Here is a 26,472-nt window from a genome sequence, read left to right as displayed (position 1 = left end):
TGTAATAACTTGGGCACTAAGTAGACGGTAACGATCACTGTAGTCTTTCATTTTGAGGGCTTCTTTTCTTTTTAAAAGGCACTCAAAAGTACTACAGCAGCAGCTCCAATATTATTTTCATTATCTTGGAGAAGCTTGATACTCGCAAAACACAACAAAGCCATACCGAACTTTGGACAGCTCTGCTAAAGCCAAGCCCCGGACATTTCTTTCTTTCTGGGAGCAAGATACAGATATAGACACTGTACTAGTGTAGCCTGATAGCCCGGCAGCCCCTTAACTCAACCGCCTAACTACTACTCCAACAGTTTAACAGATCCCCCTCAGCGATACCAATTATAACATCCTACCTTAACGCAAACTCAGTATGAGCACAAAAATGGGAACAGGGTACTCAAACCTGGTCCAACATCAAGAGTAGCCTCGCCCCCACAAATCAGCAAGGCGGCAACAATTAAAGCTTCTCTACCCCCCAGGCAGAGGGAGTTCCAAATTAGGGTCAATCCCCAAGGAGGGTCCCACAGAGGACCGGCAAACAGGAGATTTATTACCAGCACCAGCACCTGCAACCCCATTGGGAAGGGCTTCCACCCCATACAAGCCCATGGCTAACAGGAACAGTCTCAGTACCACAAAGAGAACGATCAGCATAGATGGTAACAGAGACATAAGAGAGTTCCTGCACCATACAATTTCTGACAACAAATTTGGCGAATCTGGTGAATCTGGAGGAGCAGCGTGTTCACCATGCTCAGGAAAAACCACCAGAATTGCCAGAACATCAACAGATGCCAGCGACAGAACTTTAGGACCCCACTCACCCAGGCACCTAGCAATTCCACTTTAACCAGACATAATCATTGTTCCGGGGGACAGAATATCAGAAACAAACACGGCTCCAGGCATGTCTAGCCATAATAGCCCACACAATTCAGTAACTCAAAAATTTGGAGATATGCAAACAGACCCCGTGGTTAACGGAGCCAACGGATCCAAGGGAGCCAATGGAGCCAATGCTCCCATAACAAGCGAAACATCAGAAAGCAATCCCTTAAACCCCAGTTGCTCCATACAAGAAAAAGTTCCTTGGAACCTCAGTCCCCCCAGAGGGGAAGCGCAAAAAGAGCATAAGCCCCCCATAATTGAAAATCACTTAACACTAATCAATGAAGCCTTGGTCTCAATGGCAAACGCTGCCATAATGCATGCAGAGAAACTTGACGCTCAAATAAACATATTAAAAACAGTTGCTGGTCTGACTTCCGGGATAGACTCCAAACTGGAACATTGGAATTCACTGATATACAGAGCCCAGGCTAATCCAACATCAATAGTCAAACAAGAGGGCTGTGGCTGCAGTCCAATATTGTACAATCAAGAAAAGCTTCCAGAGATAATGAATATGCTAATTGAGGATCTTAAGGAAGAAGTTAGCAGGCAACGGACCATCTCATACTCCCAGCAAAACACCAAGGAGTTCACTAGCACGAAAGACCCACAAATCACTGACAAAGAACCCTCGCAAGATACGACAAGGGCAGTGGCCGAGCATCTACGCAGGGCTGAAGAAAGAGCTATAAAAAACAGCCTCAATCCTGACAACGACCACGGAACCCCAATTAAGCCAAAGACGGCAAGCCCAGACATTTTTTAATAAGTTAAACAAACAGAGAAAAAACAAATCTAACAATAATGGCTCCATTTAGCAGTGGCAGCTGCCCGAAAACCAGGAGACAGAGGCTCACACTGACGATCAACACAAGACCAATATTTCACCTCAGAGTCAGAACCTAAACAAAAATATTGCTTGTCCAGTAATACTAGATAAAACCAACTTCAAAACTAACCCTGATGATATTGTGGGTCACCCCATGGACCATCTGTTAAATCCCATGGACACGAGGGAACAAATACAAAGCCGTCGCTCTAACCACTTACAAGGACAACAAGCCGGGCAAGGAAACGATGAATTACAGAGAGACCAGGAACTCAACTTAAAGAGTCCCCCGTTGACTAAACCAGCAGATAAAAGTACGAGCAACATGAACCAAGGAATTCTACAAAACAAAAAAAAAAAATTACTACACCAGCATCAGGTCACAGGGCATCTCAAGGCAAAATTGAGTTTACCAATAACAGCGAGACAAAACTTACGCCAACTAGACTATTGACCGAGATGAAAGCTCAGCAGACGGTGGCAAACTCAAACCAAGTAGAGGTTGATTTGGATATCCAGGCACAGACAACCCCAAACCCTACAACGGCCCATGACCCGCAGGAAGCAATCATCCAACAAAATACGCCATCTATAAAATACGATGACCTGAAAATAATGCTGTACCCTGAATATGTTTCACAGGGGAAGTGGGATATTCTCAATCGCAGCAATCTCCTAAAACTCTGCGCAAACATTCCAGGTCTAGAAAAGATAAAAACAACAGACATTGAGAGTGTTTCTTTCCTTACCCCAGAACCAAGTAAGACCAATGAGACCACAGAGCTAATCTTCACCAATTTGGCCATGGTTGAGGTCTTGAAAAGAAACAACTAGCAATTGGAAAACTGGGGCATAAAAATCATGACCTAACCCGTGTTAAAATATCCAATGATTTTGAAAAACAGTGCCTTGAAGGAACCGCCAGTCTCTCAGGAACAGAATATTCAGAAAAACCCATTCATGAATGACTTGATCTACTCAGTGCCATTAGCTGAGTCCATCCTCCATGGGACCAAAGGTGGCACAAAAATAAACCTTACAAACGACAGCTTAATTAAAATAACAACAAGTCTGGGACAGGGCATCTGTTCCTGCTCAGAAAAGACTGGTCTTGGCTGCCACGGGCCTTAAATCCCAGTCCCTAATACCCGCCCCCCCCCTGCAAGCAAGGACACCGTTCAGTCTCTGCCGAAAAATGGCTTAGCCAAGTACAGCAACCCGTGGTCAGCATCCGAAGATTAAACATCATGACCTGGAACGTTGCAGGGATGTTAAAGCTCGTGCAAAACCCAGTGACATTGGCATTTCTTGAAGGAGCCGATCTAATCTGCACCCAAGAAACATGGGCAACTAAACCAATATCAATAAGAGGTTACGCGGAATATTGCAAACCAGCTATTAAAGATAACATATTTGGAAGACCTGCAGGCTGGACTTCTATATACATTAAGCACTCTCTAAAAAATACATTTTACAGAAATAAAAACACCATCAAGTATGTTTCCGGCGGGTACCCTGAAAGGCCTCTCTACGACTAACGGCCCACTCCTAATCCTTTTAATTAACGTTTATTACAATTCCCGTGGTCCGGGTGCCAAGGACAAGCTAATCCAGCTGATAAATCAGATAGAAACTCTGCTTTTACAGTTCGCACCTATGGAATCCATCATCCTTGGGAACTTCAACACACATAACGTAGGGGACATTGCAACACAAAGCAACCATTCCGGGGCTTCAGATGCCTTCAACGCCCTAATGCAGACTTACAATCTGAAAACAGCACATTCTCTGTTTTTAAGGAATAAGCCTGGGGCACTCTTTGCCCCCACATATAATAATCAAACGACAATAGACTATATTTTATTAAGTGAGAGATTGCAAATTCCCATGGCAAACTATACATTGCTCCCACAAAGCGAAAGCGATCATGCCGCCTTAATGACTATGTTAAACCTCACAGCAGATGCACGCCGCACTTTAAGCTGCATTGGGGTATCTAACAGAGAGGAACTGCACAAGTTATTAGGAAGAATCAAATATGGGCCAGCGCTAATTAACAAGTTTGATAAATCGAAAAAAACATGGGCAGGCTGGCAACTTAGCGCAAACAACAGGAGCGCTATAGACGAATGGGATCAGTCCGCCAGCAAACTAGCCTCATTGTTCCGAGGGGACACAATAGGCAGAACCCCCCCATACCGATCACATACCCTAGGACTCGTCCCAGCAATTAAAGAGAGCGCCAAACATTTAAATGGCAAATGTAGGGCTTTATCGGAAAACCGGCTCAGCATCCGCCAAAAAGGCTACTTAAAGAAGCCTTAAAAAGCCATTCGAAGCAGGTCTGGGCCGCAAAATGTGAATGCATTAAGGCGAAATGGCTGAAGATCTTTGATTTACTGAGACCTTGCAAATCCCAAGAGTTCTGGCGATACTTAAATAATCTAACCCAAGGAGACACCCACAGAGAGAACTCACTTGATGCAGGCAGCTGGGCTGCTCATGTGGAAACATTGTACAAAGAAGATCGAAGTAGAACTTCCTTAAATAAAGGCCTTAATGCGAGTGAAGAATCAGAGATCACTGTACACACATTGAAAACGTTCGATGACCAAGTTGCCCCAGGCAAAACTTTAGTTCGCATAATCTTAAAAAAGATACAACACAATGGGGCACCAGGTCTCAATGGCCTGCCTGGCTCCCTCTTCGGGGCAGACCCAGACTTCTGGATGGATAATGTGACCCAGTTATATGCTGAATGCAGGTTCTTGGGAGACGTTTCAGACTCCTGGAGAGGGTTGCTACTGCTCCCAATATATAAGAAAGGGCCAAAATCCGACCCAAAAAAACTATCGTATGATTGCCCTGCTGGATATTGAGGGCAAGGCCTATACAAGTACCCTTCTGGTGGAAGTATCAAATTGGGCCAGCACAGAAGGCCTTCTGCCCTTCTTCCAAACAGGGTTCGGACCTGGGGCATCAACGGTGGATAACATAATCGCCCTGTCATATCTAGCTCAACAAGCTGTGTCTCGTCAAAGTCTGCCGCTCTTTGCTTGTTTCATTGACTATTCGGCAGCTTTCGACACCGTAGATCGTTCCATCCTCTTGCAGAAGTTGGCATGCTGGAATATCAACCCATCTTTATTGCAAGTGATTCAATCATAGTATTCACAAACTTGTGTAAGAATTAAACTCTCGAGCGAATCTGCTGCAGAGAAAATCGACACGGATCGCGGCCTAAAGCAAGGGTGCGTCTTAGCCCCGATGCTCTTTAATTTATACACCGCAGACATGGGCCAAGCCTTGACTAGAGCCACATTAGCATCACCAAGGATTGGGCGCACTAAGATCCAACTAATGCAATACGCAGACGACCTGGTACTCCTAGACCATTCTAAAATTGGCTTACAAAAAGCACTTATGGCCCTGGCAACTTACAATGTCAAAAATAAGCTGGTTGCCAATCCATCAAAATCCAAAACAGTAATTTTTGGGCAATACCCTAAAGAAACCTGGCAAAATGGAGGCTCGGTCAACTAACTCTGGACTGTATACAACATTACAACTACTTGGGGGTTTGGTTTAGTGAAACAGGCCTCCCAGGAGTCCATCTCCACAAAATGCAGACGAAAGGAAAAAGCATTATTTAAGCCCTCTGCAAACTATATGCCACCTTAAATAGCACAACAACAATGGATATCCATAGAGTCTTGAGGGCAAAACTAATATTATCTCTTAACTACGCACAACAGGCATTCCCAGGAAAACTTAAGAAAGACCTAGAAAAAATCCCCTGCACAGCCTATAAAAAGTTATTCAATCTACCCGCCTGCACCAAGAACAAACTAGTTTGGTTGGAATTCAACCTCAACCAACAAAAACTGGAAGAGATGGCCTCTCTGAGTAAATAGTTTTACCTAACAATGGCGGCACCAGAGAACACAATGAAGGCTGCCATAAAAAGTATTTTCTTGGAACCCGGCAATCCTTGGACATCCAGTCTCACTTCTACCACAAAACTTTTGAAACTTGCAATAGAGAACTGGGACCCCAAGATAGTCAAGTACACTGCTATCAAAAGCACAATAAAAAAACAAGTTAGTTTTTGCTCTCGTACCTTGGACATGGAATCGCTGGTAACAAGAGGCTTCCACTAGTCCCAATGCCTCCCACATACAGAGCATAACTCTAAACTTCACCTTACGCAGGCCGTGGGGAGACAAGCCTTACACAGGATCTTAGCGTTCAGACTACACCCTCTCCCACTTAAAGAATTATACCCCATCGGGTCAACAAGAACGGCGATCATGGAGTGCCGGCTCTGCAAATATAAACGTGAGTCTTTGGCCCACATCCTATTTTGCTGCCTGGCCTTGCACTTAGCTCGCAGACTTTAACTTAGGCCCATCTTGCTACAACTGGGCACTGGAACTGTAAAGGAGGCAGTCCATCAACTGTATACACTGGACATAGTGAAGCACATGGCTCTGTTTGGTAAATTTGTACAACAGACTCGTACGAAGCTGATGGACACTCCCTGTTAAGTGATCAGGCAAGCACTGGTGCCAAGGTCACCCATCGTCACGTACTAACTGTTTAGCTTAATTGGAGCAAGTACAAATATTAGCTGAGTACAAAGAGCTATCTTGGTTTTAAAGATCCTTGAATTTTATACCTTTAGATTTTAACTAGACTGTCAATCTTTTAAAATGCAATGCTCTTTTTTTCAATGTTTTATTGTAATGGTTTTGAGTACCCACGCAAATACATTTATTCATTCATTCATTCATTCCATGACAGTCCCAACCGGTGGGCATGGAATTAGGAGGTGCCCTAAGAACGCAGACAGGGGAGGGACCATGAGTAGGACAGGCCTTCTGGTGCCAAGCATGCAACATAATGCCATCAGTTTGGTGGCAGACAAAGTATTTCTGGTAGTGGAGCTAGAGTTTAATTTTTGGCAAATGTCCTGTTATTATCCACTGCTAAGCCCCTAGGAGTTGGAAGTGGGGGTGATGAGGATGCTGTAGTGCCACTCAAATAACCATGTTGAATTTCAAGAAGGTAAATAAGCAATAAAGATTATTTTACATTTTGTTTTTTATCTTGCCACAGAGGTTAAATGTTAAAATCTGTCTTCTGACAAATTGCTATATATTCTTTTAACATGAAGATTTATATTAACTGTTCTTTGACTGTAAAGTGAGATTTTGTAATGTGAACTATGTGACAAACTTGCTCAGTGTGAAAGGTGTGAAAGGAGAGGTTTTAGGATATACATTTTTCTCTAGCATACAACAAAAACAGAATTGTAGAAATATTTCAAAATATATCAGGAGTTAGAAAAGCACAAATGGAGCACTTTCTTGTGTAATTCTGAAGTGTGATGGAAACAAATATTTTAATAAAAACATAACAAATCAAGACACTTTACTTGCTGATGAACAAATGCTAAATAGGTTCTGAAACCTCATTTCCACACATTACCATTTGTGCGCTCTACAATTTCATGTAAAACTACATGTCTGTGTACATTTTGTGGCTATTTCCATGGAAAATGTCCTGTCTGTAAATGACAGACTGCTTCCATATAATGCTTTAGTAATAAACCGGTGCAAAAGGGGGTGGTGATGGACGGCTTGGCAGTTCGGGCTGGACTGTTCCCATGAGGCACAGGGTCAGACTGATTTGCATATGGCCATGTCTGAACTGGGGTGGCAGAGTGGGCTGAAGAACGGTGATGGATTCAACCCAGATCTGTTTACTGGGTGTGAGTGTTTGATTGGTTCAGATGCTTCGTCCATCACCACCCCCTTTTGTACCGCTTTGTCACCATAAGTTGGCAGGGTATGCTCAGACGTTGAGTCCCTTGCTCACTTTGCCACTGAATTCAAGCAAGCCTGGCTGAAGATAGCAGGAATGCCGGAAACCGGTCCTAGGAAGCTTGATTTCGGCCCAGGGAAGGCACGGCTTTGCAGTTCGGGCTGGACTGTTCCCATGAGGTACAGGGTCAGACTGATTTGCATATGGCCATGTCTGAACTGGGATGGCAGAGTGGGCTAAAGAACGGTGATGGATTCAACCCAGATCTGTTGACTGGGTGTGAGTGTTTGATTGGTTCAGATGCTCCGTCCATCACCACCCCCTTTTGTACCGCTTTGTCGCCATAAGTTGGCAGGGTGTGCTCAGACGTTGGGTCCCTTGCTCACTTTGCCACTGGATTCAAGCAAGCCTGGCTGAAGACGGCTGGAATGCCAGAAACCGGTCCTAGGAAGCTTGATTCCGGTCTAGGGAAGGCACGGCTTGGCAGTTCGGGCTGGACTGTTTCCATGAGGCACAGGGTCAGACTGATTTGCATATGGCCATGTCTGAACTGGGATGGCAGAGTGGTCTAAAGAAGGGTGATGGATTGAACCCAGATCAGTTGACTGGGTGTGAATGTTTTATTGGTTCAGATGCTCCGTCCATCACCACCCCCTTTTGTACCGCTTAGTAATAAACCAGCAATGGGGTCTCCAATATGCACTGCCCACTACAAACCCTACCCTACTACTCTCTCACTAAATGGGTGAGGCTCATCCCTATGACTTAAGTAATTTGACTCAGTACCACTGGCTAAATAAGGTCCTTAACCTGCATGCATTACAGGGCAAAAGAAAGAACAGGTGGTGCAGACATTCATTTGATCATAAAGCAGAACCTTTGTACATGGAATCCTCCTGATGTACTTACATTCTGCTTTATGTGCTACTTGCGAGCAGACAAGAACTGACTAGTACAGCAACTAAATGCCTATGGTTCAGTCTCTCTGATTCTATTCAAGATATTTTGTAAATGCTTTGTGTTTTTTCTCTTTTTATCAGATATAGAAACTCCCCTGATAGATAAAATGACTTCCTCTGAAGATTTGGGAGCAGTGGTAAAGATGGAAGCACCCACACTACCGGCACCATCTCCTGAGCATGAAAAGCCATGTATGTTATCTTATAGTTAATTTCTTTGTTTTTTTAATGCAAAATAATATTGTATAATGATATATTTAAGCACAACCCCTTGCTGTGCATGGTGAATGGGGCAGGCCACAGGGCCTGACCTGTAGCCAGGTCCTGCACCCATCCTCCATGAGAGGCAAACTCCCAACCATGCGCAGCTTTCAGCCATCTGGCCACAGAGTCCACCGTATTTTTGGATTCGTTTTTGGTTCTGTAGGACTCTCACTTGACTCCTGCAGCAGTCCTCTGGGACCACAGAGTGAGGGACTAGCACAAAAACTGATCCAGCTGATGGAGAAAACAGCACTTGTGAACAAACAGGTTGCTCCATTTTTTTTATTTGCGTCCTGTGGGAGTCTTGTGGGATCATCTGTCAATATTGCCAGTCAGGAGGCAACATGTCCCAAACGTGCTCTTTAGGGTCAGAGAAAGTAAGCTCACCATGCGCCCTTATACAGATTGGTCAAATGATGCCAAAGTTATACGCATGTCAAAAAATGCTTTGCCTTTGGAAACTAGGGCCTAACTGTAAGTACCTCCAGTAGATAATATATGTATATATTATAAATATATATATTCACAGAAAAAAAACATAGGTTTCAGGGGTGTTATAGTTATCTGGCCATTTCACTCGTACAAAACCATAGAAATTCCTCTGTTATATTTAGTTCTGCTAACTGTAACTCGCGCGCCCGCAATGCACTGCTGATGATGTCACATATTGCATCATTCATGACATGGTCAGTGACATCGCTGATGACATCACTGATGACATCTCAAATGACATCACTAATGACATCAATGATGACATCATCCAGTGAATGTGGTTTAGTTTGAAATTTAAATATGTATTATATATATATATATGGCAATATGTTGATTGTTAGGTGCACACCCTATTACTACTAATGAAACATTAGATGAAGCAAATTAAATTATAGATTGCGTGCTACCTAGGGGTGGGCAGCCAGCCCCAATGAATGTGCATCAGCTGGTGGAAAACCACTAGTATACCAGGTGCACTGCTAAGATTAAAGTATCGTACTAGAATATAAACAATTTATCAACCATTTTACTGTAGTGTACTCAGTCAATAAACAAGAAATCACGAACTGCGTTTCATATTCTTTTCATTTTCAGATTGTGAAACAGTATACAAAGAACAAATAACATGGTCAAATGCAAAAAATCACTGACACTTGTGAAATTCCTTATTATACAGTTGTAACAAAAAGTAACAAATTGATTAAGAGAAAACACTGCTTTGTGTATTGAGACGATCATCCATAGTGACAGCTTCTTTCTAAGGCCCAATGCATTTCGGGAGGATCTCCCTTCTTCAGGGGCACTAATGAAAAAACAGTATTGTAAACATGACATTACTCTAATTTGTTATGAACAAAATATATCCAAAATATATCCATCAAATCAATGGCCAAGAGAAAAGAAAACATCCTCATGTGCCTGCAAATGGTCCAAAGTGAATCATATACACCGGTGGAAAGAACCATATATTCCTGAAACAAGAGAAAGACTGAACCCATGTGTAAAACGAGCAGTGAACAGTGGGCTGGAAAATATGCTAAATAAAGTGCTACTGCTGTGCAGTGATGTAATCCCAAAGCAAAGGAAAAACCACGTGGAACCAAATCTCCTCTACCATATGTGATGATAATGTACTCTGAAGATTCTAAAAAACTTACTGCATTTAGAAACTGTTTAACGCGCTGTGTAATTCAAGTAATCTTTGCGATGAGATATCGATGAAAACTATGAAATAATGCTGCCAAACGCAGGTGTAGGTAATGAGTGGTGGAATTTGAAAAATAAAACGTTCACCTGATAACTACCAGAACTAGTGCACTCACTGTGCCATGCGACTACCTTAAGAAAAAATGTAATTTGTTTTTAATGTACCTCGTGTGTGAAGCTCCAATCATGAGCAGGCTGTTAAATGCTGGCTCTGAACTCACTCAAAAGTGCCCGGCAGAAATGTCAAAAACAAAGACACGATCTTGTGGAAAGTTAATTCTAAGGAAATAAAAACACAAGAGCACCCTCTTAGACATTGTGTGAACGCGTAAACTCCTTTATAAACTCGGCTAAAGGGCAAAGCCGCATTTACCTTGAAAGATGTGCTCATTGCTGAAATCAACCGTATATATATGTATATATATATACCACACTGTATTGAAGATTGAGTGGATTTATCACTGTCTGGATGGAGGATTTAGTAGCTGTCTGACTGTCTGTTTAAGTGAGTAATTAAAAATGTCTTACTTAGCACATGGATTAGTAACTAAACTATGTGAACCTGTGCATCACTGTCTCGGTTGTTGTATAACATGCTGCATCAGTTGGTCACTAACTACATGAGTGTGTATATTAGTTATTGATTAGTTGGGTGAGTATTTGTAAGGGACATTGCTTTTGTGTGTGGTTGGATGGGGTGTGTGTAACTCGATGCATAGATGTGTGAATGGTTGATTGACTAGGTTATAGGTTTAGGAGTGCATGTGGAAACAGTTGTTTGGTTGACTGAGTGTATTTATTTGTGTGTTGGTGAGCGAATATATGTTTTAGTTGTACATCTTCAACAAAGTAAAAAAATAAAAGGCATTGTATGTGAGAGTTGGTGTAAATAAATAAGTATATGTAAGAGTCAGTGATTGTGAGAGTAACTATATGAATGAGTGTATAATTGTAATGGTGATTTTTTACCATATTAACTATGAGCTACTATGTGTTTGAATAAATGAGGTGTTGTTGGATAATTGTGTAAGTGAGTAAATGTAAGTGTCATTAATTTTTTTAATTGTGAGTAAGATAACTGCATAACCGACTACGATGACTGCTGATGTGTCAATGTCTAAATATGTGTATAAGTGCATTTTGATAGTGTTCTATTAAGTAGTGACTGCATGTATAAATGATTCTGTTGTTGAATGAGTAGTTGTGTGTGTAGACTTAGGAATCAGTGAGTGGGTATGTAGTAACTGGTATTGGTGTGTCAATGGTTTCAAATATGGTACTCTGTATTTTACAGTGAGTGATGAAAGGTTATACTAGCGTATGATGAGATGTATCAGATTGTTTCGTGGATGATGTCATCAGTGATGTAATTTGAGATGTCATCAGTGATGTCACTGACCATGTCATGAATGATGCAATATGTGACATCATCAGAAGTGCATTGTGGGCGTGCGAGTTATAGTTAGCAGAACTAACTATAACAGAGGAATTTCTATGGTTTTGTACAAGTGAAATGGCCAGCTAACTATAACACCCCTAAACCTATGTTTTTTTATGTGAATTTCTAAGGTTTTTTAAATGCTAATTTCTGACTATAACGTCTTGAAACCTATGGATTTTTCTGTGAATTTCAAAGCTTTTTTAAATTCTAATTTCTAACTATAATGTCTCTGAAACGTATGTTTTTTTCAGTGAAATTCAAAGGTTTTTTAAATGCAAATTTTTAAGTGTGGTAGTAGTTATACCTATTTTTTGTACTGATTTTCTAGTTTTTTAACTGTTTATTTATAAATATTTTATTTATTAAATGACTATGTATTTTTCTGAAAATTGCAAAAAAAATTCAAACTGAAATAATGATACATTTTTCGTTTTCATTTTTTATTTTAATATATTTATATTATTTTATTTTAAAAGAATAAATTGCCCAATTTTTTTCGGAGTCCCGCACTCGAAGAGTACACATCACGGTGGGTGCGCAGATTCTAGCCGCCATTTTAGAAAAGTCGTGAAGGATCTGCGTACGACATGAGACGGCTGTCTGTTTTTCAGTTACGTTATTTTCACAAAGACAAGGGAACCCGAAAGGTATGCCATAGGGACCTTGGGCAGTATCAATTTACAAAAAACAGTGGTCCCTACATGTGGACAACATAACATACAAAAAACAATAATCATACACCTGATAAGTAGTATGTCTTTTGTCCAGCCGGACAAGAACATTTATTTTAAATGTTCTGGTTGATAAAGTGAATTTTAAGAACAAGGGCTTCCATCTGGATCGATCCCATCGGACTGCTGTATTCGCCATAGCACTCCGGCCATCACAAATTGAGCCATCACGCTCCTTTCCTGGCAAATCCATACAAACCTGATGGAAGCCCTGGACTTGATGCGAAAGAAAGCACATCTATCAGCGTTTACTCATCAGTATTCCTGAACCTACGAGGAAACCAACATTAATGCGATAATAGGCATTGTGTTAATAACTGTTGTACAAAACAATAATGTTGATAAGTCTTGTCCTGATGATGATGTCACAAATGTAAAAAGGCATCGAAACGTCGTCGACTAAAAAACCCCATATGCAATATGATAATGCTATATTATTTGATGCAATGGTATGGTTATGTTTAAGAGATTGAGTCTGTAGCACTGACCACAAGTATACAGACAGATTTTCGCTTTGCCCTTTTGGCCATTTCTTTGTTGTTTTGTCTTGATTGTTGTGGGTCACGGCTGTGCCCACTTGTTATCTTTTTTGGTTCTTAAAATTCACTTTATCAACCAGAACATTTAAAATAAATTTTCTTGTCCGGCTGGACAAAAGACATACTACTTATCAGGTGTATGATTATTGTTTTTTGTATGTTATCTTGTCCACATGTAGGGACCACTGTTTTTTGTAAATTGTTTTTCAGTTACATCATATACATTTATTATTACGTGTTGTGCGCGATTGGTATGCGACCAGTCCGCGGCTCCTGCTCCCGCGCATTCGTGACACATGCACATTACTGTATGAGACGCTTGCGCGGTGGTGGGTCCCACGTGACTTCATATACCTGCTGGGGCGCGCTGGGTGCGTGACTCCCGCAAAAAAATGTATGTTCCAAAATGATATGTATGTGACTTTAATATACATATTAGGGCAAGAGATTATCTAAGATATTCATAAAAATATTATATTTTTACTTATAATAAACTTATATTATTTTTAAATATATTTTTGTGAAGTCGGGTGCATGTATCGGGAGCACAGAGAACCAGGTCAGCCGAGCTGCTGTACAGCCAGAGAAACCAGGTCAGCAGAGCCGTTGTAGAGCAAGAGAACCAGGTGAGCAGAGCTGCTCTAGAACCAGAGACCCAGGTCAGCAGAGCTGCTCTAGAACGAGAGACCCAGGTCAGCAGAGCTGCTCTTGAGGCCAGGAACCAGGTCAGCAGAGCTGCTGTAGAGCCAGAAAAACCAGGTCAGCAGAGCTCTTTAGAGGGAGAGACCCAGGTCAGCAGAGCTGCTTTAGAGCCAGAGCACCATGTCAGCAGAGCTTCTCTAGGGCCAGAGAACCAGGCTAGCAGAGCTGCTTTAGAGCTATAGAACCAGGTCAGCAGAGCTGCTTTAGAGCCAGAGAACCAGGTCAGCAGAGTTGCTCTAGAGGCAGAGTAACAGGCCAGCAGAGCTGCTTTAGAGGCAGAGTACCAGGTCAGCAGAGCTGCTTTAGAGCCAGAGAACCAGGTCAGCAGAGCTGCTCTAGAGCCAGAGAAACCAGGTCAGCAGAACTGCTTTAGAGGGAGAGAACCAGGTCAGCAGAGCTGCTTTAGAGCCAGAGAACAAGGCCATCAGAGCTGCTCCAGAGCCAGAGAACCGGGTCAGCAGAGCTGCTTTATAGCCACAGAACCAGGTCAGCAGAACTGCTCTAGAGGCAGAGGACCAGGTCAGCAGAGCTGATTTAGAGGGAGAGAACCAGGTCAGCAGAGCTGCTTTAGAACCAGAGTACCAGGTCAGCATAGCTGCTCTAGAGCCAGAGAGCCAGGTCAGCAGAGCTACTTTAGAGCAATAGAACCAGGTCAGCAGAGCTGCTTTAGAGCCAGAGAACCAGCTCAGTAGAGCTGCTCTAGAGCCTAAAAACCAGGTCAGCAGAGCTGCTTTAGAGCGAGAGAACCAGGTCAGCAGAGCTGCTTTAGAGGGAGAGAACCAGGTCAGCAGAGCTGCTTTAGAGGGAGAGAACAAGGTCAGCAGAGCTGCTTTAGAGCCAAGGGAACAGGTCAGCAGAGCTGCTCTAGAGCCAGAGAAGCAGGTCAGCAGAACTGCTTTAGAGCCATAGAACCGTGTCAGCAGAGCTGTTGTAGAGCCATCGAACCAGGACAGCATAGCGGCTCTAGAGCCTAAGAACTAGGTCAGCAGAGCTGCTCTAGAGCCAGAGAAACCAGGTCAGCAGAGCTGCTCTAGAGCCAGAGAAACCAGGTCAGCAGAGCTGCTCTAGAGCCAGAGAACCAAGTCAGCAGAGCCGCTTTAGAGTTGCTTTACTCTCTCTCTACTACTCACTCTCTACTACTCTCTCTCTCTCTCTATTACTCTATTACTCATTCTCTACTACTCTCTCTCTACTACGCAGTCTCTACTACTCTCTCTCTACTATTCACTCTTCACTCTCTACTACTCTACTACTCACTCTCTACTACTCTCTACTATTCACTCTCTACTACTCAATCTCTACTACTCTCTACTACTCACTCTACTACTCACTCAGTACTACTCTCTACTACTCTCTACTACTCACTCTCTACTACTTCACTACTCTCTACTACTCTCTCTCTACTACTCACTATCTACTACTCACTCTCTACTACTCTCTACTACTCACTCTCTACTACTCAATCTCTACTACTCTCTACTACTCACTCTCTACTTCTCACTCTCTACTACTTAATCTCTACTACTGTCTACTATCTACTACTAATGCTCTACTATTCACTCTACTACTCACTCTTTACTACTCACTATCTACTGCTCTCTACCACTCACTCTCTACTACTCAATCTTTACTACTCTCTACTACTCACTCTCTACTACTCTCTACTATCTACTACTCACGCTCTACTACTCACTCTACTACGCTCTCTCTACTACTCACTCTCTACTACTCACTCTCTACTACTCACTCTCTACTATTCACTCTTCACTCTCTACTACTCACTCTCTACTACTCGCTCTCCACTACTCACTCTCTACTACTCTCTCTCTAATCCTCTCTACTACTCACTCTACTACTCACTCTCTACTACTCTCTACTACTCACTCTCTACTCTACTACTTCACTACTCTCTACTACTCTCTCTCTCTACTACTCACTATCTACTACTCACTCTCTACTACTCTCTACTACTCAATCTCTACTACTCTCTACTACTCACTCTCTACTTCTCCCTCTCTACTACTCACTCTCTACTACTGTCTAATATCTACTACTCACGCTCTACTACTCACTCTACTACTCACTCTTTACTACTCACTCTCTACTGCTCTCTACTACTCCCTCTCTACTACTCAATCTACTACTCTCTACTACTCACTCTCTACTACTGTCTACTATCTACTACTCACGCTCTACTACTCACTCTACTAATCTCTCTATTACTGACTCTCTACTATTCACTCTTCACTCTCTACTACTCACTCTCTACTACTCACTCTCCACTATTCGCTCTCTACTACTCACTCACTCACTACTCACTCTCTACTCTCTACTACTATCTACTACTCACGCTCTACTACTCACTCTTTACTACTCACTCTCTACTGCTCTCTACTACTCGCTCTCTACTACTCAATCTCTACTACTCTCTACTACTCACTCTCTACTACTATCTACTATCTACTACTCACGCTCTACTACTCACTCTACTACTCTCTCTCTACTACTCACTCTCTACTATTCACTCTTCACTCTCTACTACTCACTCTCTACTACTCACTCTCCACTACTCCCTCTCTACTACTCGCTCTCTAATCGTCTCTATTACTCACTCTACTACTCACTCTCTACTACTCACGCTCTACTACTTCACTATCTACTACGCACTCTCTACTACTCAATCTCCACTACTCTCTACTACTCACTTTCTTCTACTCACTCTCTACTACTCACTATCTACTACTGTCTACTATCTACTACTCATGCTCTACTACTCACTCTACTACTCACTCTTTACTACTCACTCTCTACTGCTCTCTACTACTCACTCTCTACTACTCTCTACTACTTACTACTACTCACTCTCTACTTCTCACTCTCTACTACTCACTCTCTACTACTGTCTACTATCTACTACTCATGCTCTACTACTCACTCTACTACTCTCTCTCTACTATCCACTCTACTACTCACTCTCTCCTACTCTCTACTACTCTACTACTTCACTACTCTCTACTACTCTCTCACTCTAGTACTCACTCTCTACTACTCTCTACTACTCTCTACTACTCACTCTCTACTTCTCACTCTCTACTACTCACTCTCTACTACTGTCTACTATCTACTACTCACGCTCTACTACTCACTCTACTACTCACTCTTTACTACTCACTCTCTACTGCTCTCTACTACTCGCTCTCTACTACTCAATCTCTACTACTCTCTACTACTCACTCTCTACTACTATCTACTATCTACTACTCACGCTCTACTACTCACTCTTTACTACTCACTCTCTACTGCTCTCTACTACTCGCTCTCTACTACTCAATCTCTACTACTCTCTACTACTCACTCTCTACTACTATCTACTATCTACTACTCACGCTCTACTACTCACTCTACTACTCTCTCTCTACTACTCACTCTCTACTATTCACTCTTCACTCTCTACTACTCACTCTCTACTACTCACTCTCCACTACTCCCTCTCTACTACTCGCTCTCTAATCGTCTCTATTACTCACTCTACTACTCACTCTCTACTACTCACGCTCTACTACTTCACTATCTACTACGCACTCTCTACTACTCTCTACCACTCACTCTCTAATACTCTCTACTACTCACTCTCTACTACTCAATCTCTACTACTCTCTACTACTCACTCTCTACTACTCAATCTCCACTACTCTCTACTACTCACTTTCTTCTACTCACTCTCTACTACTCACTATCTACTACTGTCTACTATCTACTACTCATGCTCTACTACTCACTCTACTACTCACTCTTTACTACTCACTCTCTACTGCTCTCTACTACTCACTCTCTACTACTCTCTACTACTTACTACTACTCACTCTCTACTTCTCACTCTCTACTACTCACTCTCTACTACTGTCTACTATCTACTATTAATGCTCTACTATTCACTCTACTACTCACTCTTTACTACTCACTATCTACTGCTCTCTACCACTCACTCTCTACTGCTCAATCTCTACTACTCTCTAATACTCACTCTCTACTACTGTCTACTATCTACTACTCACGCTCTACTACTCACTCACTACTATTCACTCTTCACTCTCTACTACTCACTCTCTACTACTCGCTCTCCACTACTCACTCTCTACTACTCTCTCTCTAATCCTCTCTACTACTCACTCTACTACTCACTCTCTACTACTCTCTACTACTCACTCTCTACTCTACTACTTCACTACTCTCTACTACTCTCTCTCTCTCTACTACTCACTATCTACTAATCACTCTCTACTACTCTCTACTACTCAATCTCTACTACTCTCTACTACTCACTCTCTACCACTCACTCTCTACTACTCACTCTCTACTACTCAATCTCTAATACTCAATCTCTACTACTCTCTATTACTCACTCTCTACTTCTCACTCTCTACTACCCACTCTCTACTACTGTCTACTATCTACTACTCATGCTCTACTACTCACTCTACTACCCCACTTACTCTCTCCTACTCTCTACTACTCTACTACTTCACTACTCTCTACTACTCTCTCTCTATACTACTAACTCTCTACTACTTAATCTCTACTACTCACTCTCTACGACTCACTCTCTATTACTGTCTACTATCTACTACTCATGCTCTACTACTCACTCTACTACTCTCTCTCTACTACTCACTCCACTACTTACTCTCTCCTACTCTCTACTACTCTACTACTTCACTACTCTCTACTACTCTCTCTCTCTACTACTCACTCTCTACTACTCACTCTCTACTACTCTCTACTACTCACTCTCTACTACTCTCTACTAATCAATCTCTACTACTCTCTACTACTCACTCTCTACTTCTCACTCTCTACTACTCACTCTCTACTACTGTCTACTATCTACTACTCACGCTCTACTACTCACTCTACTACTCACTCTTTACTACGCACTCTCTACTGCTCTCTACTACTTGCTCTCTACTACTCAATCTCTACTACTCTCTACTACTCACTCTCTACTACTATCTACTACTCACGCTCTACTACTCAATCTACTACTCTCTCTCTACTACTCACTCTCTACATTCACTCTTCACTCTCTACTACTCACTCTCTACTACTCACTCTCTACTACTCACTCTCCACTACTCCCTCTCTACTACTCGCTCTCTAATCATCTCTATTACTCACTCTACTACTCACTCTCTACTACTCTCTACTACTCACTCTCTATTACTTCACTATCTACTATGCACTCTCTACTACTCCCTACTACTCACTCTCTAATACTCTCTACTACTCACTCTCTACTACTCAATCTCTACTACTCACTCTCTACTACTCAATCTCTACTACTCTCTACTATTCACTTTCTACTACTCACTCTCTACTACTCACTATCTACTACTGTGTACTATCTACTACTCACGCTCTACTACTCACTCTACTACTCACTATTTACTACTCACTCTCTACTGCTCTCTACTACTCACTCTCTACTACTCTCTAGTACTTACTACTACTCACTCTCTACTACTCTCTTTACTACACTCTCTACTACTCTCTACTATTCACTCTCTACTACTCTGTCTCTGCTACTCATTTTCTACTACTCACTCTACTGTTCTCTACTACTAACTCTCTACTAACTCTCTACTACTCTCTACTACTCACTCTCTACTACTCTCTTCTACTCACTCTACTACTCACTCTAGTACTCACTCTCTACTACTCTCTACTACTCACTCTCTACTACTCAATCTCTACTACTCTCTACTACTCACTCTCTACTTCTCACTCTCTACTACTCACTCTCTACTACTGTCTACTATCTACTACTCATGCTCTACTACTCACTCTACTACTCACTCTTTACTACTCATTCTCTACTGCTCTCTACTACTCACTCTCTACTACTCAATCTCTACTACTTACTCTCTACTACTCACTCTCTACTACTGTCTACTATCTACTACTCACGCTCTACTACTCACTCTACTACTCTCTCTCTACTATCCACTCTACTACTCACTCTCTCCTACTCTCTACTACTCTACTACTTCACTACTCTCTACTACTCTCTCACTCTAGTACTCACTCTTTACTACTCACTCTCTACTACTCTCTACTACTCACTCTCTACTTCTCACTCTCTACTACTCACTCTCTACTACTGTCTACTATCTACTACTCACGCTCTACTACTCACTCTACTACTCACTCTTTACTACTCACTCTCTACTGCTCTCTACTACTCGCTCTCTACTACTCAATCTCTACTACTCTCTACTACTCACTCTCTACTACTATCTACTATCTACTACTCACGCTCTACTACTCACTCTACTACTCTCTCTCTACTACTCACTCTCTACTATTCACTCTTCACTCTCTACTTCTCACTCTCTCCTACTCATTCTCTACTACTCACTCTCTACTACTCACTCTCCACTACTCCCTCTCTACTACTCGCTCTCTAATCATCTCTATTACTCACTCTACTACTCACTCTCTACTACTCACGCTCTACTACTTCACTATCTACTACTCACTCTCTACTACTCTCTACTACTCACTCTCTAATACTCTCTACTACTCACTCTCTACTACTCAATCTCTACTACTCTCTACTACTCACTCTCTAACTACTCAATCTCCACTACTCTCTACTACTCACTTTCTACTACTCACTCTCTACTACTCACTATCTACTACTGTCTACTATCTACTACTCATGCTCTACTACTCACTCTACTACTCACTCTTTACTACTCACTCTCTACTGCTCTCTACTACTCACTCTCTACTACTCTCTACTACTTACTACTACTCACTCTCTACTTCTCACTCTCTACTACTCACTCTCTACTACTGTCTACTATCTACTATTAATGCTCTACTATTTACTCTACTACTCACTCTTTACTACTCACTATCTACTGCTCTCTACCACTCACTCTCTACTACTCAATCTCTACTACTCTCTAATACTCACTCTCTACTACTGTCTACTATCTACTACTCACGCTCTACTACTCACTCACTACTATTCACTCTTCACTCTCTACTACTCACTCTCTACTACTCGCTCTCCACTACTCACTCTCTACTACTCTCTCTCTAATCCTCTCTACTACTCACTCTACTACTCACTCTCTACTACTCTCTACTACTCACTCTCTACTCTACTACTTCACTACTCTTTACTACTCTCTCTCTCTCTACTACTCACTATCTACTAATCACTCTCTACTACTCTCTACTACTCAATCTCTACTACTCTCTACTACTCACTCTCTACCACTCACTCTCTACTACTCACTCTCTACTACTCTCTACTACTCAATCTATAATACTCAATCTCTACTACTCTCTATTACTCACTCTCTACTTCTCACTCTCTACTACCCACTCTCTACTACTGTCTACTATCTACTACTCATGCTCTACTACTCACTCTACTACTCACTCTTCACTACTCACACTCTACTGCTCTCTACTACTAACTCTCTACTACTTAATCTCTACTACTCACTCTCTACGACTCACTCTCTATTACTGTCTACTATCTACTACTCATGCTCGACTACTCACTCTACTACTCTCTCTCTACTACTCACTCCACTACTTACTCTCTCCTACTCTCTACTACTCTACTACTTCACTACTCTCTACTACTCTCTCTCTCTACTACTCACTCTCTACTACTCACTCTCTACTACTCTCTACTACTCACTCTCTACTACTCTCTACTACTCAATCTCTACTACTCTCTACTACTCACTCTCTACTTCTCACTCTCTACTACTCACTCTCTACTACTGTCTACTATCTACTACTCACGCTCTACTACTCAATCTACTACTCACTCTTTACTACGCACTCTCTACTGCTCTCTACTACTCGCTCTCTACTACTCAATCTCTACTACTCTCTACTACTCACTCTCTACTACTATCTACTACTCAAGCTCTACTACTCACTCTACTACTCTCTCTCTACTACTCACTCTCTACATTCACTCTTCACTCTCTACTACTCACTCTCTACTACTCACTCTCTACTACTCACTCTCCACTACTCCCTCTCGACTACTCGCTCTCTAATCATCTCTATTACTCACTCTACTACTCACTCTCTACTACTCTCTACTACTCACTCTCTATTACTTCACTATCTACTATGCACTCTCTACTACTCCCTACTACTCACTCTCTAATACTCTCTACTACTCACTCTCTACTACTCAATCTCTACTACTCACTCTCTACTACTCAATCTCTACTACTCTCTACTATTCACTTTCTACTACTCACTCTCTACTACTCACTATCTACTACTGTGTACTATCTACTACTCACGCTCTACTACTCACTCTACTACTCACTATTTACTACTCACTCTCTACTGCTCTCTACTACTCACTCTCTACTGCTCTCTACTACTCACTCTCTACTACGCTCTAGTACTTACTACTACTCACTCTCTACTACTCTCTACTATTCACTCTCTACTACTCTGTCTCTGCTACTCATTTTCTACTACTCACTCTACTGTTCTCTACTACTAACTCTCTACTAACTCTCTACTACTCTCTACTACTCACTCTCTACTACTCTCTTCTACTCACTCTACTACTCACTCTAGTACTCACTCTCTACTACTCTCTACTACTCACTCTCTACTACTCACTCTACTACTCTCTACTACTCACTCTCTGCTACTCTCTCTACTACTCTCTACTACTCACTCGTTACTCTATTACTCACTCTCTACTCTTACCTCTCTACCTCTCTCTCTTCACCACTCTCTACCTCTCTACCTCTACCTACCTATATATACATATATACATATATATATATATATATATATATATATATTACCTACTGGCGGTCGCCAGTAGGTATATATAGTTAGGATTTTTTCCCTATGGGATTTTTGAAAATTCTATGTCTAATAACTTTGGCGTTTGTGGACGGAATTGGCTGAAATTTTCTGGAAAATGGAACATTTTGTTTCTGAGCAGCCCCTGGAAATTTGGGGGGGGTTCGTCCAGGGGGGGTCGAGAAAAAAGGGGGGTCCCAAAACGTGTTTTTAACATTGAGTTTTCCATAGGGCGGTTGGCCTCACTTTTAGCCTGAACGGCTGAATGGATTTGCACGAAACTTGGCAAAATTGTAGGGACTGGTAGCCCGATGTGCCTTTTGTAGGTCTCAATATATGTGCTCCAGTGGATTTTGAGAAATTAACGTTTAAAAAAAGATATATATCTGTAAGCGCGCTCCGGGCAGCGCCCCGGTTCGCGGACCTTACGCGTACCGGAACTTTGCGTAGCGAAGCTGATTGGTTCTCCGGTGTCTGTCAACATTCTAAACAGTCCGGAGCGGCCGCCATCTTGTCTCTCGGTAGGATTGAGAGACAAGAGGAGGCCAAAACAAAGGGGGAAATAACCATAAGGGGGCATACTAGATCCTCCCTGACCCCCTAGGTTTAATGTGGAGGTTTTAAAAGGGCCCCGCGGGGCAAAAAAAAAAATTTTTTTTTTTGTTTTTTTGCGTGGGTAGCGCCCGGTCCGCGAACCGGGAAGTGTTCTGGGCAGCGTACTGCAATGAAAAATGAATGATAGACTTTTCAAATACTGTATGTTAATTGATTGTTGGTTTTGTTGATTATTTTTTATTTTTTTTAATTTTTCAAGCAATGATTTATTATTGTGATTGTGTTTCAAAATTTAATAACATTTCTAACATTTCACTGTCTGAAATGTCGTCATTTTCATTGAACATAGCTTGTAATCTATGAGGGTGTAAAATGTCCTCATTTTGAAGGAGGTCATCCACTGCTTGCACACATTGCAGTAGTTCTTGGTCCCAAGTTTCATCCATAAATTCTATATAATTTGGATCAATTAATTCTTGGCTGCTCTGTTGCAGGACAATTTGAAATGAAACTTTCTGTTCGCCTTCCATGTTGCCTGAAATTTGGATAAAAAAAAAATATATTAGTAGAGATAGGGCACTGTTGGGATTAATTTTAGATAGGCATTTTTTAACAGAGAATTTATCTTTGGGCAGTGTATAGTATCAGAGTGGAAGTAGGAATATAAAAAAGTGTATGTGATTTAACGTAAGTAAATTCATAATTATAAAATAGAAGCCTAACTCCATCCATAACTATAACAGAGAAGTCTATCTAAATCTATAACTACTACAGAGGGATAGTATATAACTATCAGAAAACGTTTACCATATTAACTGATAGTGCACAATATAGTTCAGTTTTTAAAATAACAACTTACCTTTAGAAAGAAGTTGAAGTGATTAGTGAAAATCCAATTGAAATGTACACCAGGAAGTAGTAGTCAAAATGGCTGTGTTTCTCTCTCTTCTTTTATATATATTCAGGTACATAACCAATCAAATGTCAGGTAAAAAAAGTAGAAAATGAAAGTAACATTTTAATTGGTTGTCAATTCCAACACCTCAGATGTGTTTTGAGAAGTAATTTACCTCAGGGTATTTAGAGAGGTCTACAGGCTAAATGGCTAAATGGAATTCCAATCAAATTTGTGAAAATGGTAGGGATTGGTATGTAGTATGAGCTAATCTATATTTGGTGAAATTGTCTCCAGTGGCTTTTCTGTAAACTACTTTCCCACCTTTTTTGATGGTGCGCTTCCCAGGGAGCGACCCGGTACGCGAACCGTTGAGCGCCCCGGTTCGCGAACCTTAAGCGTTACGGGAGTCCACCATTTTGTGTTTCGGTCGAATTAAGATACAAAATGGAGGGCAAATAATGTTCAGAATGGGTAGAAGGGGGCACGGTAGACTTATCTTGACACCCTAGGTTTTGTGAGGGTGGCTGAGGAGGCTTATATGTGCGGAAAAAAACCATTTTTTTAAAAAATTTTGCGAGGTTAGCTCCCGGTTCGCGTACCGGGTAGCACCCCGGGGAGCGTACTTTGTTGAAAATTAGTGAAAAAAGTTAGAGTAAAATAATAATTGTGAGTCATCAGATGTAGGGTAGCTCTGAGAAGAGCTTTTGGGTTTATGGTACATTTAGGTACTTATAAGTAGGTACCAATGCACAGTCTTAAATTCAGAGTGAAAACTCTGTTGCCCTCATCTGAGAAGTGAACTCCATCTCCTCTGTAGATATCTTGCATGTAGTAACGCAAGTTATTGTTGTACAGGGAGCCCATTCCATGGTCTCTCATGTAAGCTGAAACAGATTTGTTTACATGCTTCCTCGACTTCTCAATTTGTGGACAAAATTGGTTTGACCACCTCCATTTCTGTCTTTGGCATATATTTGAATATACCAAGGCAGTCTGAGGAAAAAGTGCCATCAATTGCTCAAAGGTGTCCTTTAAAAGCATTTCCAGACCTACCCCAGTCAAAGTGCCCAAATCATTACCTCCACAGTGCACAATTAACAGGACAGGTTTGGGCAAATGCATAAAGGTTTTCACCAATGGTATCAATTGGTGACATTTTAATCCTCTGTGGCCAAACCACTTAATTTCCACATCTTGTAAATTGAGGTTAGGTAATTTTCTGTTCTCAGCATACCTGTGAGCCCAGTGGATATAACTATGTCCAACAATCCAGACAGAAAACATGGTGAGAGAAGGTTCTCCTGCAGTCAGATGAAGTGTGGCAATGAAATGGCAGTTGAAAAAATGAGAGTTTAAAATGAAAAAAACTGTGGAGTTTCTGTGTTCATGAAGCAGTAACAGTGATTGGTGGATTTTGATTGCTGAAAACAGAAAGTTAGGGTGAATGGATGAGTTATTTGAAAGATGTATTTTGAGTGGTCAATAAAAAATCATTAAATGAAAGAATGCACTGGATATGCAGGTGCACTGAGAGTTCAGAGTTCAATTGCAACATTGTTGTGTGAACTTGCAAACACCAGACGTCTTCCAAGAGGTGGTTGCCATGCAGAAAAGGCATGAAATGGCAGAGGGGGGAAGGGTTTTCATTTGAAAAAAAGTGAGGGAAGAGTTTTGATTGGGTGACATGAGAGATATGTGTGAAGAATTACAGCATTTCTGTGCTTTTGATAGCTGCAGACTCTGGAGTGCATACCTTTTGCTCTGCTGAAGACAAATTGGTGTGTTTCTGAGACTGTTTTCAAACTCAAAGTATTTGCTAAGGTGAGAAAATATTTCTTTAATTTAGATAGAGAATAGTGTGCTTTAAGGAGAAATTTATGAATTATGTGGCGCAAATTGCCTGTAAATATGCTCCCACCTGTGCATGGAAAATTTAGATTTTGAATGTTTGTGTTACATAGCCATGTTAAAAGTGATACAAACATGCTGCAAAGGCAATCAAAAAACGCTTTTATGTGTCTTAAGGACATTTTAAGTAATTTTCCCATGTGCAGTGTTTTGAAATTATGATTTGAAAATCGTTTTTGGGGAAAAGGAATTGTTTTTAAATTTATGACAAGGACATAATGGTGTATGCTTCTTTATAAGGCAATTGACTGTCCCTGATGTTATTTTTCCCATTTTAATGTAAGACCTTTCTCTGTGGCGCAAATTGCTTGTAAATATGCTCCCACCTGTGCATGGCAAATTTAGATTTTAAATGTTTGTGTTACA

The 26,472-nt window shown here is 41.4% G+C and overlaps 1 protein-coding gene across 2 annotated transcripts in view; it reads left to right on the top strand.

The window, feature by feature from the left end:
• LOC144784005 (GTPase IMAP family member 7-like) overlaps positions 1-26,472 on the top strand; it is a 574,682-nt gene that overhangs the window by 280,853 nt on the left and 267,357 nt on the right. For both annotated transcript variants that reach the window (XM_078662716.1, XM_078662717.1), the window contains one exon: positions 8,584-8,694. In XM_078662716.1, coding sequence (XP_078518842.1) covers positions 8,584-8,694 — 111 coding nt within the window. The remainder of the gene's footprint in view (positions 1-8,583; positions 8,695-26,472) is intronic.

Source organism: Lissotriton helveticus, chromosome 10 (genome assembly GCF_964261635.1).
Source record: "Lissotriton helveticus chromosome 10, aLisHel1.1, whole genome shotgun sequence".
NCBI lineage: Eukaryota > Metazoa > Chordata > Amphibia > Caudata > Salamandridae > Lissotriton > Lissotriton helveticus.
The sequence above is the reverse complement of the archived record's forward strand: the minus strand, read 5'-3'. Positions and strand labels throughout refer to the sequence as shown.